General features: G+C 31.2%; 1 protein-coding gene across 1 annotated transcript in view; it reads right to left on the reverse strand.

Annotated features, from left to right (window-relative positions):
* The window catches only part of LOC127709402 (U3 small nucleolar RNA-associated protein 6 homolog), a 225,244-nt gene extending 206,795 nt beyond the window's left edge, over positions 1-18,449 (reverse strand). Inside the window, exons 1-10 of the mRNA XM_052214923.1 lie at positions 18,259-18,449; positions 16,999-17,083; positions 16,051-16,092; positions 13,121-13,192; positions 11,814-11,882; positions 11,204-11,267; positions 10,397-10,515; positions 7,414-7,446; positions 6,639-6,680; positions 4,742-4,820 (exon numbers count right to left, since the gene is read on the reverse strand). Of these exons, the coding sequence (XP_052070883.1) occupies positions 4,742-4,820; positions 6,639-6,680; positions 7,414-7,446; positions 10,397-10,515; positions 11,204-11,267; positions 11,814-11,882; positions 13,121-13,192; positions 16,051-16,092; positions 16,999-17,083; positions 18,259-18,350 (697 nt within the window). The 5' untranslated portion in view covers positions 18,351-18,449. The remainder of the gene's footprint in view (positions 1-4,741; positions 4,821-6,638; positions 6,681-7,413; positions 7,447-10,396; positions 10,516-11,203; positions 11,268-11,813; positions 11,883-13,120; positions 13,193-16,050; positions 16,093-16,998; positions 17,084-18,258) is intronic.
* Positions 18,450-19,025: the final 576 nt, after the last annotated feature.

A 19,025-nucleotide genomic window follows, 5' to 3' on the forward strand; every position in this document is an offset into this window, starting at 1 on the left:
TTGGTGAGTTGAAAGGGATTTTATCTTTTGATTAGATTTGATTTTTTTATATATATTTCCTGTCTTTTTTATTGAAATATAAACGTCGGTATCAGCATTTCTTTACTTTCAGCATTGTCCAGAATACTATTCATGTCCATATATTGAAAAAATAAATACATTTACGGACCGACCTTTAGCTACAAAAGGGGGGTATGTTTTTTTTTCTGAGTAAGAAAATGATTTAGTTTATCAACGCTATCACCCAAATATTTTTTTTCGAAATTAGCACTTTTATATACGGTATTCGGAAAATTAGGAATCAGAACATTATTTTGTCATCTGATTGACCACAATATATTTTTTTCTCATAAAATTGGGGATCAGAATATTTTTTAGGAAAAAACATAACTCCCCTTTTGAAGTTAAATGGTCAATCCCTTAGTGTACTGATATGAATAGTAATATACTGGAATTGTTTGAAAAAAATATAGTTATTGAAGCCAACGTAAATATTTTAATGAAAAAGACAAGAAATATGTCGGTAAAACAAAAAGTTCAAATCTAATTGAAATTTAAAGTGCCCATGAACTCACTGATCATGCACAAGTGATTCTATTCATAAAAAGTGTCCGTGTAACAACTAAAAAGTGTCCGTGTATCATATAAAAAGTGTCCGTGTAACACCTGTTAATGTACTGTTTTTCTATAGCTCTGCTGGGGGCAAAGTCGTACAATAATCAATACCCTCAGAAGTGAAGCGATGCATGAACATGCTTTATGTAATTGTGTAATAAGAGTTTTTAAACCCGACAGGAAATCGCTTGAATACCTGGACGTGTCACCTCAAAATACCTCAGGAAATAATTCCTTTAGCCATGCTGGTGATCAGATAAGAGAAGGTCCAAATTTATTCAAATAAGTTTATTACATAAAAGAATTATGAACAAATTAGATTTTCGAAAACGATTATACACGGAACACTTATTTATGACTTGGAACTTTGACTTTTTAACTAATTCTCATATAAATTTCTTGTTTCAAAAACTTCGTAAAGAAAAAACAGTTTTAAAACGACAGACCATAGTTATTTAAAAAAATAATTACATTTTCCGTATCAAGTTAGTTAGTCGGATAAATGCGACTACGTTAGGTTACTGCTGGTTTTGGTCCTTTGTGGTTTATAGATATATCGGGGTTTCTAAACCGAGAAGATGTCAAAATGGCCGCACACAGAGAATTGATACTCTAAATTTAAAATCGATGGTGATCTCTTATATATCTAGCAGAATAAAACTTTAATATTTATGAATTTGTGCTTTTTTATACAGAATGGACATAATATCAATTTTTTATTTTTTTGCGAGGTTTCCCTTTAATGAAACATGTAAATTATGAGAGTAGCATGTGACATTTGTAAGACTTTTTATCATATTTATAGCTGAATAATACAAAAAAAACAGAATATTTTTGTTTGATAAAGTAACTTTTATAATAGAATATGTTGTGAATTTGCTATTTTATTATGTTGCAAGAAAACCAGTCCCGTTATCCTATTTTTTCTTTTTCTTATCTGAAAGCATATTATTAGAGCTACTTTCTCATATTTCATCATTAAAATTCTATGATGTAGTTTTCTTTTTATTACACAAAATCTAAACAAAATCTGTCCTAGAATTTTATCCTACCTTCCATAGGTTTCAGAGAATTCAATTGGTTGTGATGTCTGCGTATAACTGTTCCCCCTACAGAAGTTTCCCTGGAAACTTTGTTATAAACAATGCTGTTATATTTTATCCTGTTGGATCAAATATTCTATACCCTTCATTCTGTTCGGAACAAATGCTGTAATATTTGTTCCAGTGGAAATAATATTCCAGAATATGTGTTCCATTTGAAACTTATATAATGAAGGCACTTCTATTTCATGACAGTGAGACATCACATGCTGTCCAAATTTATTCATCTATATATATTCAAAACTGGTTGGAGTAGTTGTATAATGCTTCTTGTTATTTTGAATTTAAATTAATGGGTAAAATATACACATGAAATGCTTTGAGAGTTTGAAAGGTGGGGGTCTGTTATACTATATAAAGAAATTGTTGGGGGTCAGTTTATCAAAAGTGCGCACAGTGACAATGATAGATGGTTTGTGGTTTATTGTCTTATATTAATGTACGAAAATAGTTTGATTTCAGTTGATCTACATTTATTGGACATTTTGTATGAAAATTTTGAATATTGTTATCATAAATTATTGTGTATTGGATTATTATGTTATTAAACATTGCTTGCTAGAAAAAAGAAGTTACTGTGAGCAACCAAATCTATAACTAGATTTTTGTTTTATTGATATTAAGAATTTGAGTTCATATGGTAAGAGCCTAAGGAAGACATGTCACCCTAACTGATCATTTTTTTAAAGGATGTCTTTAAAATATACTCTTATCATTTGTTTTTTAATATTCATTAGAAACTTTAAAATTACTACTTCAATGACAAATATTCATTAATATAAAAGAACAGATTTCCAATGTCCTCTGTGTTGCACATATTTTATCTATCCAAGGCACAAGGGTAATAGCTAAATAAAACATTTTTTTTTGTAGCACTAACGAGGCCATTTTCCTTAAATTTAATATTTCCATGGGGCATACCTCTTTTAAAAAAAGTCAATCACTTTTGTCCGAGATATTGCAGATATTAAGCTAAAGTATAAGTTTTATAAAAATCTGATAAGAACTGTACCCATGAGAGCGCTAACGAGGCCATTTTCCATAAATTTAATATTTCCAAGGGTCATAACTCTTTTAAAAAAGTCACTCCTCCACCATTATACAACTTGTCTGAGATATTGCTGGTATTCACCTATAGTAAAAGTTTTGTAAAAATCTGGCAAGAATTGTACCCATGAGAGCGCTAACAAGGCCATTTTCCATAAATTTAATATTTCCAAGTGGCATAACTCTTTTAAAACAAGAGGCTCTCAAGAGCCTGAATCGCTCACCTGTTATTTTTTTTGCTTAAATCTTTCATCAATGATTATTTTTGCTTTTTACCCATATGTTCCATTTTAGCCATAGTTTCTATGTTTCTTGACGTACAAGGAAATGAAATGCAAAATTTATACTAGATTCATTTGAGAAGATTTTTAAAGTTAAAAAACATAAAACTTGTGTAAAATTGTCCTTAAAGGGCAATAACTCCTTAAGGGGTCAATTGACAATTTTTGTCATATTAAACTTTTTTGTAGATCTTACTTTGCTGAACATTTTTGCTGTTTACAGTTTATCTTTATCTTCAATAATATTCAAGATAATAACCAAAAACTGCAAAATTTCCTTAAAACAACCAATTTAGTGGCAGCAACCCAACAATGGGTTGTTCGGTGTGTCTGAAAATTTCAGGGCTGATAGATCTTGACCTTTTGAACATTTTTACCCCATGTCAGATTTGCTCTAAATGCTTTAGTTTCTGAGATATAAGCCAAAAACTGCATTTCACCCTTATGTTCTATTTTTAGCCATGGCAGCCATGCTTGTTGATGGATCAAAATTTTGGATACAATTCATAAACTAGATTCCTAAAGGAACATTCATTCAAAGTTAAGAAGTATTAGGCACAATAGTTTCAGAAGAGAAGATTTTTAAATGTTAGCAAACTTGATGAACACATTGCGTAAAATTGTCTTTAAAGGGCAATAAATCATTAAGGGGTCAATTGACAAATTTGGTCATTTAACTTTTTTGTAGATCTTACTTTGCTGAACATTATTGCTGTTTACAGTTTATATCTATCTATAATAATATTCAAGATAATAACAAAAAACTGCAAAATTTCCTTAAAACTACCAATTTAGTGGCAGCAACCCAACAATGAGTTGTTCGATTCGTCTGAAAATTTCAGGGCTGATAGATCTTGACCAATTGAACAATTTTACTCCATGTCAGATTTGCTCGAAAAGCTTTAGTTTTTGAGATATAAGCAAAAAACTGCATTTGACCCCTATGTTCTATTTTTAGCCATGGCGGCCATGTTTGTTGATGGATCAAAACTTCAGATACAATTTAAAAACTAGATACCCTAAGGAACATTTAGTTAAAGTTTGAAGGTATTTGGCCCAGTAGTTTCAGAGGAGAAGATTTTTTAAATAGTTTACGACGACAACATACGACGACGACGGACGCCAAGTGATGGCATAAGCTCACTTAATATGGTGAGCTAAAAAGTCGATCGTCCACCATTTTACAACTTGTCCGAGATATTGCTGATATTTACCTATAGTAAAAGTTTTATAAAAATCTGGCAAGAATTGTACCCGTCAGAGCGCTAACTAGACCGGACGGACAGACACACCAACGGACGTACGCCGGTATTTCCATGTCCCCTTCAACATGTTACACGGGGGACAATAAATGCATTTCAAGATCCATTTAGAACATCTGTAAAGATATTAATAGACGTTTTAAAGATCTATCAAAGTAGCATTCATGTCAACCAAAATTTGTTTAAAGTTGTTGGAAAATGCAAGTGAAATTGAAAATAGCCTCTTTGGTGGTAAACCCATTTTGAAAGTGTCTTGTCTGGATACCACTTATATTTTACTGGAACAGCCTTAACTCTTTCTGCTTTTAGGAGGTTAAATTCTATAAAAGTGAACTTTACCATCTCTGCAAATTACTACAAGAAAGTCACCAGCCTAATCAATATATAGTGGCTACTGGTTAATTTAAAGGGAAATGTCTAAAACTGTAAATACCTGGTATAGCATCTATAGCCTTTTTGTAAACCACTTCAGCAACATATCCCTCCAACACAGTATCAGATACTTTGTCTGTCTGAAATACATAATAGTAATATTATAAGGGCTATTCAATCAAGATGAATGTCACAGTGCAGGAATGGACTTTAAAACCCCACACAACCAACATATTTTCCTTCATTAGTTTTATATATATCAAATCAAATATGCCTTGGTCAAGGTTGTTAGACAGAGAGAAATGAGAAGCTTACTGTCTGTTTCTACCTGTCTAATACCAAATAACAAAATTAAAGCACATGTAATTTCTATTGACCTTCTTAAAAGACTTTATTTATCCTGACATCTTTAAATTTAAATCTAATTTACAACGAGAAAAATGAAGAAAATAATTTCACCAAAAAAGATTGTACAGGTTAAAATGCAATGAATGATAGTTGCTCAATATGCAGTGGCAAATTTTTTTTTATAGTAGAAACACAGGATATTGGGTATGCATCCATGACACAAAATCAGTACATGGACAGCAAAAAACACACAAAGCAAAGGGACAGTGCTTTTATTGCTGTTCTTTATCTTTAAGTCACAGTATGCATACTAAGGACAAAGGTAAAATAAAAAATTGAAATTGAAAATGTAATAATAATCAAAACTATCTACATTTTTTTTTAATAAACATCTTTGTTAAGATTTTCTTTTTTGTTGAGTTGCTGCCCAACTGAAGTTCCCAAGGTTCATTTTTCTTGGATATATGTAAGACTGTTAGTGTATGGTCTTTTGCAAGCTAAATTAAGATCTTGCATGTTGTTTTTTACTTTTTGATATAAAATAAATGATAACACATCTATATTTATCACAAGCTAACTAGAGTTATTTCCCCTTATTGAGCAGTTCTCTTTCTCTTTATATGAAAAGTTTCTAAATTTTCTAAAAACTTAATCAAAACAAAAGATTAAAATATGTTGCTAAAAAAATGTTGTCAAATTCAGGTTTAATTTGGATTTTCCATGAGAGAAAGTCTTATATAGTGTACAAAAAGCAAATAAAAGGTACCAAATGCCTATTTTAAGGTCATTTCTACTGGATATAAATACTACTCTTGGTTGCTGATCTCATACAGATTAATTGATTGTAGTGTTGAGGATGGTCGACGAACCATTCAATATAACTGTAAAACACAACTTGGTCATGGTTGGTGGACCATCCTCAACTTAGCCTTCAACATGTCTGTGTTTTTGAGAGAACATTTATGCTTTTTTTTGTTTAATCATTTTCTCATAATCATACAACTGAAATGGATAATAGCAATTATCTCATTTGCAATCATACCACCTCTCCATATTCTATATTGATTGATTAGGATGTTACTAGGCATGAAAACAACTAGCAAATGTAAACACAAAGTACTGATCAACGAATAATTGCTGTCATTGAAAGCCTTATTTCTACTAATAAATAGTCCATGCTTTCCTAGACTTAAATATCAGTACACATTATGGTATACAAAGTAACCTGAATGAACATGTACAATTAGGTAATAATTTGGAAAGGGTCAAAATGATCTTGCTGCTTAAAAAAGCTAGATAAGGTACCTTCAGATGTCCATTGAATGCAACTCCTCAAGAAAAAAACAGCAACAACACTCTTAATAGTTTCAAAGAAATCTCTTCATAAAATCTAATTAAAATAGACAGTATTTAATAGAGGCCTGTAAGTCTTCAAAAATAAGATCCAGAATCAATTTATAGAAACTAATTTGCATATCACACATGTTAATCCACCATCTGTTTAATCAGTACAAATTTGTCAATCCAAAAAAGGGGGATGCGTTTGGACAGACTGCATTGTAGTACAACAGCTTGTCAGTGACTAAAAGCATACTTCCTGACTAACTCACCTCATCTTCTTCAATCCCTAATACAGATCTTCTCTGTCGTAACTAAAAAAAATACAGAAAAACATTACTGAAAAAGTATGGCAAAGCTACTTAAATAATCATGTTTATTTAAAAATTTGCTGTAGATAACTTAAATTTCATTGATGTTGATTTTAGTGTTTGGACCAAAAACAAGCAATTTTCAAGGTACCTTAGGTTTCAGCATTTGCTCCCATCAGAGGAACTAAACTTTGTATTCATTAGAATATCTAAATTTGTGGTTTTTCCCATTGCCATGAAAATCCATTTAATTTGGTTTCTAAAGAATCTTCAGTATCACTTACTTGACATTAATTGTTCACATCATCATAAAGATCTAATTCCCTAACTTTGTAAGGGTGACCTGAACGTATGTAATCTGATATAAAACAAAATGGATTACAATTATCACACAAGTAGTCGCCATCAAAAATCACTTGTGCTTGTGTTCAGTGATTCACGGCAAAACAAGGTGATTGCTGGTGATTATGACCTCATCATTGATACTACCTATTGAATATTGAGAGATTTTTTCCACTGATTGAACCACATCAGCAACATTTCCTGTGAAATTCACCATCAACAGTGATTTTAACTGTGTAAATTTAACCCTGGTTATCACCATTTTTAAATAGTTCAATCAAAAAATAGTGCAACATTGTGTAAATGTCACTGGTTTGGACATTCTGATTGGTCTAGACATTAGATCATTATTACTAATATTATTTTGAATATAAAGAAAACAATTATAATCTACCTTTTCTGCATATAGCAATTCCATTCTGAAATACTGCAATAAAAAAAATCATAAAATTACACAATATTGTCTTCAGGGTTTTCAGTAATAATATATCAATAGCTATGGTGGCGTGGGACATTTGCGCTTTTTTTAATGGACATTTGCGCTTCAATTCATAGGACATTTGCGCTTTTTAAATATGGAATTTTGCGCTTTTTGCATAGGACATTTGCGCTTTTACAATATTTTCTTTATGGTTAAAAGTTAAGTAGTAATTCCATAGCACATTCGTGTTTAAAAGTCATTTCATAGCACATTGAGATAGTTATATATACCTAAAATTAAACATCATAAAGACATAAAAGACACATTTAGTTATCACAGGTCAGTTTTCGCTTGATATCTGAAGCCCAAAGAATGAACAATTTTGCTCTGACTTGTAATCTGTCCTGACTGGTATTTCGCCCTCATTTCAAATACATATTTAAGTCTCCATTTCTCAATTCTTGACTGAGATGTCTGTTCATCAATATAACAAATGTAAATGTAATTAACTGACTGTTGTTCAATCATAAAAATCCATCGTGACACATACATTTTCCCCTTTTACTTTTCTCTATAACTTTAAACTCTATGTTTAAGACTGTGTCAATGTGAACAAACTATTGACATTTATAAGTTGAATTTATTTACGTAACTCATTAAAATTACAGGTAGACAACTATAGGTAAAAAGCGCAAATGGCCGGTCAATTTACTCAGGTGTATCAAAATTGAAAGCGCAAATGTCCATAGTGTTTGGAGCGCAAATGTCCTATCGTGTTACAGGTTAAAAAGCACAAACATCCTGTGCCCAGCTATGGGTTAACAAATGACTAGATTCAAGATTAAGAGCCTTTTGTTTAATATTAACACATCTGATAAATTAAGATTTGTTTCAAAAGAACTTTCCAGATACTGTATGATGCCTGCATCTAATATTGTGAATCTTTGCCAACTTGCTACTGTGGATTCATTATTATTCGTTGGATACTAATATTAGTTGATTTAGTGGGTATAATTGAACCACGAATTTCAACAAAGAATTTCTATAGGCGATCCACGAAAATTGGTACCCATAAAATAAATGAATCCACAGTATTATTAATGCAGGTTTTAACAAGTTTTAATTTCTGCATTCCTGTACAGTATGTGGTGGTGTATATCAATCAATTAAAGGACTTTTAATTATCAGCATGATGATCTATTTGAATAATCTTAGTGATGAAACCATTACATCTATTTCAAGAATTCCTCTAATATGACCTGGGTACTTTTGTACATAAGCAACACAGGCAGGTCCCACATGTAAAACAGGATCTGCTTATCCTTCCGGAGCACCTGATATCCCCCCCCCCCCCCCCCCCCCATTTTTAATGGGGGTTCATGTTGCTCAGTCTTTAGTTTTCAATGTTGTGTTTTGTATACTGTTGTTTATCTTTTGATCTTTTTTGTTTTTGCCATGGCATATGTCAGAGTTTGAATATCCCTTTGGTATCTTTCATCTCTCTATTTAGGACATATGATACAGTTACAGGGGAGGTAATGACGTTGCTAACGTAAAATATTATCTTTCACGTCAAACTGTGACATATTCAGAAAAGATGCATTTTAGACAGATTTTTATCATTCAAACTGATTTTACTTGAAAACTAGTTCATGGACCCCTCTTTTTAAAAATGAAATGTGGTTTGATTATGCATGAAGATTATTTGTGCCAATTTTTATGAACAAATCACAGATGATTTTTTTTTTAAATTAGATAAATATACAGCAAAAAATGTCGTTCTTTGACTAAAATAATGAAAATGTGATAAAATTGAATAATTTCCAAAGAATTGTTATACAAATTCAAAGCATACGTAAGTAGAGAAGATATTCCAGATGCTTTTACAAAAATTCGCTTGTGTTTATCTTTTGAAACAAAAAAGTTAAGTATGTCTTTCCAAAGGATAGAAATGTCCAAGAAACTGAAATTTCCAGTAAAGGTCTAAAATTTCGACCCCATTTATTTCTAAAAGTAGCACATGAAGGTATGTTTTTATTACATATTTGAATTGACTACGTGAAAAATAGCTTGCATGCAAACTTTCGTCAAAAATTCACTGTGGGATCAAAACTGTATCATATGCCCTTAAGGAATTTAGTATATACTTGATAGTAAATTACTAATAATAATAACTAACATACTATTACATCTCTGTCCCAGGTTATGGGGAGGGTTGATTCTTTTGTTTTGTTATAAATTCGGCTGTTAGTTTTCTCAATTGAACTGTTTCATATTTTTCATGTCAGGGCCTTTTATAGCCGACCATACGGTATGGGTTTTTCTCCTTGTTGAAGGCCGTATGGTTGCCTATAATTGCTTATATCCACTTCATTTGAACTTTGGTGGATAGTTGTCTCATTGGCAATCATACCACATCTCCTTATTTTTATAAGATAAACAGTAAGTAATGCTAATTTATTGATACCCTCTCCTCCCACCATTTCCATGCATATAGTTTATTACATATTTTCATAGGTGAATACTAAAATTTCACTCCATTAAGATACTTAATAAGAACAATAGAATTAAATAAGAGAGATCCTGTAAAATTTTCACTTAGTTCTCTAGTTCTGATATAGTTTTACTTACCTGTCCCAAGTAGGTTTGTAGTTCAGTGGTTATGGTTGGTTCATGTGTCTTGTTTGTTTTTCGTAAATTATATTTTTATAAATTAGGCCATTAGTTTCCCGTTTGAATTGTTTCATATTTTTCATGGCATGACCTTTTATAGCAGATTATATGGTATGAGTTTTCTCATTATTAAAGGCTGCATAGTGATCTATAGCTGCTTTAAGTGCTTACATCCATTTCATTTGAACTTTGGTGGATAGTTGTCTCATTGGGAATCATACCACATCTCCTTATTTTCATATTAAGATGTGATTTAGATACCAAAGTCCCTAATGTTACATACCTCCAGCCATAACGGTTGACTGTTACTCAGATATCTGATTCCCTGTTGTAACAGATGTCGTGCATTATCTGGACTGTTATTGTTTTCCCATTCCCATTTGGCTGCTAAAATCCACAGATCTAAACAGACATGTAAAATGAGGTATCATTAACAACTATATGCATTCTATCCATGTTATATTCAAAGCAACAGCTGCCATGTATATAGGTCAGCAGGCAAAAATCTTCTTTTTTTAGAAGTTCAGCCAGGAATATTCACTGAGCATGCTGAGTGGTGGTTGCACAAAATATACAACCCAAAAAGCTTATCCATTTTCTTGTTTGAAGCGGAAGCACAATATTTGTTTTCTTTGTCTTATTAAAGGTCAAATCAAAGGTGTTCTAATTTCCAGCATGCACATAGGTCTAAAATTACATTTTACATGAAAATACTTTTAGTTAACATTTTAATACTTGAAATCACATTTTTACGGATAAAATTTTAGATATTATATAGTTAAATCCAACTTTAAAGATTCAGCATACAACGTTATGTTTATACAGGTTACAAACGTGTACTTTTATGTTCTAGAAAACTGAAAGAGAGAGAAGCTGTCAGTTAACATAAAATTACTACCAGGTACCAGTGTTTTTTAATTTCATTAACAAATCCAAAATGTTATACTAAAGTAGAATAAACAAATTGTCATTACGTCTTAGATTTTTATGTCAACATTAAGAACATTCTGACTTGTACATTGAAGCAAGGATGCCATACGATCACCTGATGCAGCACCTTACTCCTACAGTAGTTGACAATAAATCTTACCTGCTTTCTTGTTATGAACTTGTAACATCTTGGTGAAAAATTTACTAACATTTGCTTTCTCTTTCTGAAATGATAAACAGTAGGACATATGATTGACTGTAACTGCACAATTTGTATTCACCCCCAACTTTGTGTGCAAGAATGAAATTATAATTTTTGTGGAAAATCACTAAAATCACAAAATTAATAGATACATCAGGCTAAAAAATATGTGTGTTTAGCATTTTCTTTCATATTAAAGGGTCTGAGGGTTCAAATTTTTTGTTTAGTCATAATCCTGAAAACTGTGTTTTTTCAATGAGCCTAGTTTCCCTTTTATACTTATCACTAACCAGTATTTCCACCATTCAAAATTTGTCAAAGAATGGAGTCATGATGTTCAACAAGTTTTTCCTCCTTTCTGTTTAGTATTTTTATGAAATAAGTTAGCACTTACAATAACTGTTTTGTTGGTAAAGGTCTATGAAAAAATCCTCATAAAATCAATAGGGTCTGCACTAAAAATTTTGGTTAGTATAAAACCCTATTCATTGAAATAAAACCTGAATCGTCGCATTTCTATTGCAAGTATTTTCATACCACTACCCTGTAATCTGATTTGGCTACATACCCTTGATTGTGAGAATTCTATGTGTGACAGCCATAGTTTGACATCATTAGGAAATCTGTTGGTTACCATCTGTAGATAGAAACAAAAACAATTCAATTACAAGAATAGAAAGAAGCAAGATATTGGGTTCATGGCGAGCCTTTAAAATAATGTAAAATCAGTGAGGTATAAAGGTACCATATATTGGGAGATTTTCATGTGTGTCTAATTTTTGTATGTTCAGTTGGCATTGTACTACCCAACTCAAACATTTCAAGGTTCATTTAATCTAATAAAAAGAAAATAAATTTATGCAAAAAGCTGTGAATCGTGAATTATGAACACAGCTAAGACTTATCTGCCCCTATAAAACCCAGACAGCAAAATTTACCTGATAAACAATAATTAATGCCTCGGAATTTGACTTGCACTTGTTAATAAAACAATGCCTAGTCTATCAAGATATTATCTAACCCTTTTTTTCCCTCCTTAAACAAGTTTATTCAAGCAGACATAATCATGTTTATGCATTGTAAGTCAAAATGTATACTTATAATTGGCACATTTGTGTACATGATTTACTGCAAAGTTAAGATTAACTAAACTGAACAAATAAAAAGATACATGTTTACTGACCAAGGTATTTTAAAAATGTTGAGGGAACTTTCATAATTTGATGTTATAGATCCTAAAGACCTTACAAATATAAAAAGTCTGCTCAAATACAATAGTGCATAAAATTATAGACCTTTATACGTGCCAGTCTCTGTAAGAATCAGGCAGTTAAGAAGAATTAAAAACATGGCAGAAAAAAACCTGCAGACCTAACCATCCTATTTCGAAGTTACCCTCATCCTGAGTTAGAAATGGTCATGATGGTAGGTCTTTTGTTTCTGTGTGTCTGGTAATTTGAGAAATATCTAGATAACTTTTGGGCAGAATGATAGTAAATTACGGAGTTAACTCCCCTTAATTGTTAATTTCTAGTGCATTTCAATAAATTATATCTTGAAATACCAGAAAAGGAAAAGGAAACGAATGTTATATTTGTGCACCATTATACATTTTGAACTTAAATTAATGTAAACTTGAGCAGGTTTTTTTTTGTCATGTTTTCACCACTGTCTGATTCTTTAATAGGCAGATTGGCACATTAAAATATGCAAAACCAAGGCAATTCCAATTAAAACAATACATTAGTGGCCTTCGACTGTTGTCTGCTCTATGGTCAGGTTGTTGTCTCTTTGACACATTCCCCATTTTCATTCTCAATTTTATTGTTCTGTACAAGACTATTAATGGTGTTAATAAATAGTGTAAGCACTCACTCTAAATAAGTTGTGTATTCTACAAGTAATGGCATACTCAATTTCTGTCTTTTTGTGATGGTATCTCACTTTCTGTAAAGCAATATTACATTTATATGTGCATATAATTAAAGTAAGAATGTTTTGTCATAATAAAAAATAAAGTATATCATGTATATTTCAAGCATAATTAGGTTTCAGAAGTGTAATTAACAGATCTAGAAAATATAATATTCCTTATACTGGTAATAAAAATAATATTTATCACTGTTTTCGGTGTTGTTAGGTTGTTTTATTATGACATACCCCCTACATCACCTGTAATTCATGTAGAGTTTTTCACATGGTACAGACAAATATTTAATGCTGACTATCATAAAATTACCTCTAGATATCTTTTTATCATAGTAGAGGGGCATTATTTATAGAATTAGTGAATCCAAGAATTCAAATATAGAAAAATATTCAAAGAGTGACCGAACAACACATTAATTCACAAATGTGCTTAATTTTCAGTGTTCTTCGGTCACAAGTTGAATATTTTTTGATATTTTAATTCTTGGATTAGTTATTCTTTTTATCACATTGACCATGGACTTTTTAGCTGAAATAAATTAGAAAATGAGAGGGAATTATATCTTTTTCTACATATTTTCAACTGTTTTGATGAACATCGACTACGTCTTAAAAAATCCCATTGTTGTATGATGTCAGAGTAGTGAAATTATCGGTTTTTATTTCACTGAGAAATCACAGTTATTCATTGCAACCAATGTAATACATTTTCTTGTCTATGCGTCTGTCCCATATCTGGAAAAAGTTTTGTTTAATGTAGTTTACAATGCAGGTTAAAATTTAAAACACTATCAGTGAATATCTTTAGTGAATATAAATTTTATCTTTTATCTGTTAGGGTCTATTTTGTTTTTTATACAATGCACTTTCAATAATTTATGTGTATTAAGCATTTCAAAGTTTGACTAAAGCAAAAAAAATAAACTGCTTCGCCCAGTGCAGCTGGATACAACCGCAGAGGTCCAACCGCTGAAGTCCAACCCTGAACAGTTGGGGCAAAAATGGACACAATATTCAAGCTTGATACAGGTCTGAATTTGGATTGTAATTAAATATTTGACACATTATAGGTTTCTGACACAGAATAAATGTAGTCAAAGAACTTGAAATTGTTTATATGATTTGAATTTATATTCAATTGAAGATTTCTTGCTGTTGTGCAATACACTGTGCTGTTGCACAATACTTTAATAGTAAATCTGTTTTCAGACTATATACAAAGAATTACCAATATATATTGTGACCCCCAATATTTATTTTGGAAAATTGTTAATTTCTGAAATCTTGAGGATAAAAATTGACCCCCCCCCAATTTTTTTTTTATTCCCCCCCCCCCCTCCCACCAAAATATTTGAAGTAATTTCTTTTTGTAAAATGTGGTACAATTTAAGAGACATTCCATACACTTAAACACAAGTTATTGTCTGAAAACTAGAAAATTGCTTGTTTTGGCCCCTAATTCCTGAACGGTTTGGGCAATTACCCACAAAATGAATCCCAACCTTCTAATTGTGGTATTGAACCTTGTGGTACAATTTCAGAGCAATAAAAATACTTATACACAAGTTATTGTCCTGAAACTAGAAAAATGTTTGTTTTGAGCCCAGGGATGGGCACGATTACTGACAAATGTGATCGATTAATAATCGATTACGTGAAGGATTTTTGTGCAATCGATTAATAATCGATTACTCTGATTTTTGTATGTAATCGATTGCAATCGATTACTTTATCAAAAGTAATTGCATTACTTTTCGATTACATGCTATAAAATAATGAAGCAAGTTTAAACACAATTATGTTGCTCAACTTATTTAGAGTGGATATTTAGAACAGCTTTTAAAGCATTTTTTCCAAATGTTATGTTGACAGTTGTTTTCTAGATGGAAGCTCTTACAGAGGATCTAAACTATTTAAAAATTCTTGAGTGAGTGATGCTAAACATGAGAACATTCTTGAAATGACTTCGACCATTGCATCAATCGCTTCTTTATATTGAAGGTTTTTTTTCTATAGTTTGCTAATTTTTGCTGTCATACTGACTTAAGTTTGATATTTACCCGTTATTAACAGGTATATTTGAATATAATTCATTACAATGTGAGAGGTTTCCTCTGAAAAAAATTACATTTATAATTTATAATTTATCAATTTTCTTATTTTTAACATTTTTGTGCTTAATATAAAAGGTCTTAAATTATTGACAAGCATTGAAAGTCGTTTATTTCAAAAGCTGGAAATATAGTAAAATTTGTAAGGATATCTGGTTAATCATAATGTAGCTTGAGACAATAGATCTAAATAAGGTATTTGATAAACTCTCATGTAATATTAATACATTCTATTTTATCAGTACTATAAACTGATGAATACATGCATTTGTCTATTTTCATTTAAATAGGTTTTATTTCATCAAACTATTTTACTAAAGTAATCGAAATGTAATCGAAAAGTAATCGATGATTACATCATAATTTTTGCTGTAATCTATTAAATTACGATTACATGTAATCGAAAATGTTGTCGATTACAGATTACTGTCGATTACTTGAAAAAATGTAATCAATTACAATCGATTACGATTACAGATAACGATTACCCCATCCCTGTTTGAGCCCCTTTTTGACCCCTAATTCCTAAACGGTTGGGACCATCACCCCGAAAAACAATCCCAACTTTCCTTTTGTGATATTGAACCTTTTGATTAAATTTCATAGAGATCCATACACCTAAAGTTATTTTCCGGAAACCAAATGTCTTCGACTGACTGGCGTGATAGCATTATACCCACGCAAATTTTTTGCGGTCATATAAAAATGGGTTTGTTGCAAGTTTTGAATCTCTTCAATAAAAGAACCAATCAAAAAGTGCCATACCTGTCTCCTTGAATGTATCAGCTTTAGAACATCCACTTCATACTGGAATAAAGATATAAAACCATTTGATATACCATGATATACATTGATGACATTGCGTAACAAAATAGTATATTTTACAGTGATGATTTTGCTTTCGAAAATAAAAAACAGAATTTCATTAAAATCTATCTGATAACAATTCCACTCCCTTTCAAAAGTGTCATTTTCCCACCAGCTCTTATTAAGTCCAGCACCTTTGACAAAAATTTCAAGTAGAAAAAAATAGCTGAAATCAGTGAAATAACTGGGAAAAATCATCCTGATTGTAGTACAAGTTGTCTATCAAATATTTTGATGTGATCTGTGGTTGCCATAAGCATGATAAGGCTTGGTTTTGTTTTGATTTTTTACAATGAACTTGTTGAGCAAACTATGACAGTATTTGTAAGATCATATTTCCAATTTTAGGATGTAATGTTTAAACTTCTCCATAGCTGTACTTTGCAATGCACTGAATGTAGTTTGATCTACAGTTAGTAAAAAATTATGCTCAGACTGGTGCTTTTGGTAATTTTGCAGGGAGGAATCAGCCTTTGCTAAATGTTAATTAAAGGCCTTATACTGTTCAGTGAAGAACATCAATAAAAGGGAGATAACTAGGTTCAAATAATAATTTTAGTCTCATATTCATGATTCCATTAGATTCAATATATTTTGATGACGAGAGTAAAGGCTATTCCAAAAATAAATATACTGGTGGCTGGGGGTTAGAATGCACTTTCTATTATACATTGTATACATAACAGTTTTATTTTTTATTTCCCATAAATATGTAGTTTTTTTTTCTCTCAATCAAACACATTATCAAATTCAAATTGTATCAGAAAAGCCTTTCAATCCCCCGTCATTCTACAAAAAGGTTGTATTACCATAACATATAACACTAGTCATCATGGTTATACATACCTTAATGTACTGCATAAAATCTTCCTTACATTTTGTTCTTCGTCTCAGCTTATACTCATAATTAGTTCTCTTTTTTAGAATTTTTCTAAAATATGTAGAAGGTAATACATTGTATATATATCAAATATAAGACAAAAAGTCATGTTTCTGCTTGAAATCATTTTGGAAGTTAAGTTCTAGCCAACAATAAAAGTAGAAGAAGAAAATTCAAGACAAGGAATTGAATTTACATCAATAATTTTTAAATCAATGCTTTAGTTCTACATTTCAGGCTTAGGACTTTTTTTATAGTGTGTCATCATAGAAAATAAACATCTTGCTTCACTTTTTTACCTTTCTAATGACTGCAACATTGTTTTGTACATGAACTCATATTCTATTACTTTCAATTTAAAATCTAAAAGATATCAATGACAGAACATTCCCCATTTCCATTCTCAATTTTAGTATTATAAATTAAAAAACACATAGCTGAGAGGAGATTGTTTCTCAGAGAAAATTATTGTCAACCTCGGCCTCACATCAAAAATTATTATCATTAATTTATTATGATTATGTGTATGTACAAAAAATGTATCCTATAAGCTTTTTATTTGCTTCTGGATCAAACTCTTCTTGTTAAAGAAATACACAAATACTAAATATGTGAAGGACATTAATTTACAATTTGACTAAAAAAGTATTTTAACTTGTGTTTGGTGTTGCACATAAAATGTCAACGAGTTCGTTGTATGATTTTTTTTATGACATAACTGTCATTATAAATTCAAGAAGATGGTGGTGCGATTTCCAATGAGACAATTTTCTACTTTCCACCAGAAAATGTGTGCGATGAAGGGAGTGTTTAAATCCGTTAATATATAAAGTGATGTTATTAAAAAAAAGTTACCAACTTTTATAGCCTAGGTCACCAAAGTCCATATGAGATTTTTCATGAAATGAATGAAAATGTGTGCGATGAAGGGCGTGTTTAAATCCGTTAATTCAATGAAAAAGTGAGCTGGAGGTACACTTTTAATTAGAGATAATCGGTTTATTACACAGTTATGCAGATATATGGGCATCTGTCACTATGTTACGTTTGTCATATGTCTAGCTATCATATTTTTCTTTGTAAACCTGTGCTTCTTCATGACAATGCATATAACAATATTATAGACGCATTGATAATAAAGATGGTCCGTAAATAAACGATCTGACTGATAGTCTTGTTGAAAATGCAAATGTGGCGTCTGCTTTTGCATGTTATGACAGACCTACCTAGTTTCAATTCCTGTACAAATTCCAACTCTTTCCATCTGCTCCAACTCGGGGAGCATTTCCTCAATGCTTTGTTGAACATATTCAGCCATTGTGAAACCCCTAAAAAAATTCTGAATTTAAGAAAACAACCGATTAATGTCAGTGTTTACACCGTTTACAACACGTGCTTGTTTTTAAAACACCGGAAGTTCAAATTCTAATAGCCGGAAACGTCGAGTCCGAAATAGACATGATATATTTTCTCGGTTTTTCTCTCTTGGAAATTAAACATTTTTTGGCATATATATTTATCGGTTCACTATACAAATCCTTGATGAAATGCATTCTAAGTATTAAAAGTGGTATACGAGTTTGAAAATCACTGTACTTGTTCCATTCTCGGTCATACAAGAGAGAGCATTAAGATTTGTATATGACGACTATTTATCATCCTCTGAAACTCTTCTTGAGAACGCAAAGGTTCCAACCCTACAAGTAAGACGCATCAGGACAATGGCACTTGAGACTTATAAAATTTTAAATAATTTGGCTCCTTTATGTTTACAAAATTTACTCCAAATTAAACACACTAAATATTCTTTTAGATACAGCAATATTTTGGAAATACCACAGGTAAGAACTACCTCATATGGAAAAAAATCTTTTAGCTTTGCTGCTGCTTCTTTATGGAATAGCTTACCAGACCATTTCAGGACTGTTAACAGCTTCTTACATTTTAGAAGTCTTGTTCAGTCCTGGAGTGGAACAGACTGTTTTTGCTCTGC

This window comes from Mytilus californianus, unplaced genomic scaffold (genome assembly GCF_021869535.1).
Source record: "Mytilus californianus isolate M0D057914Y unplaced genomic scaffold, xbMytCali1.0.p SCAF_7, whole genome shotgun sequence".
In the NCBI taxonomy this organism is placed as follows: Eukaryota; Metazoa; Mollusca; class Bivalvia; order Mytilida; family Mytilidae; genus Mytilus; species Mytilus californianus.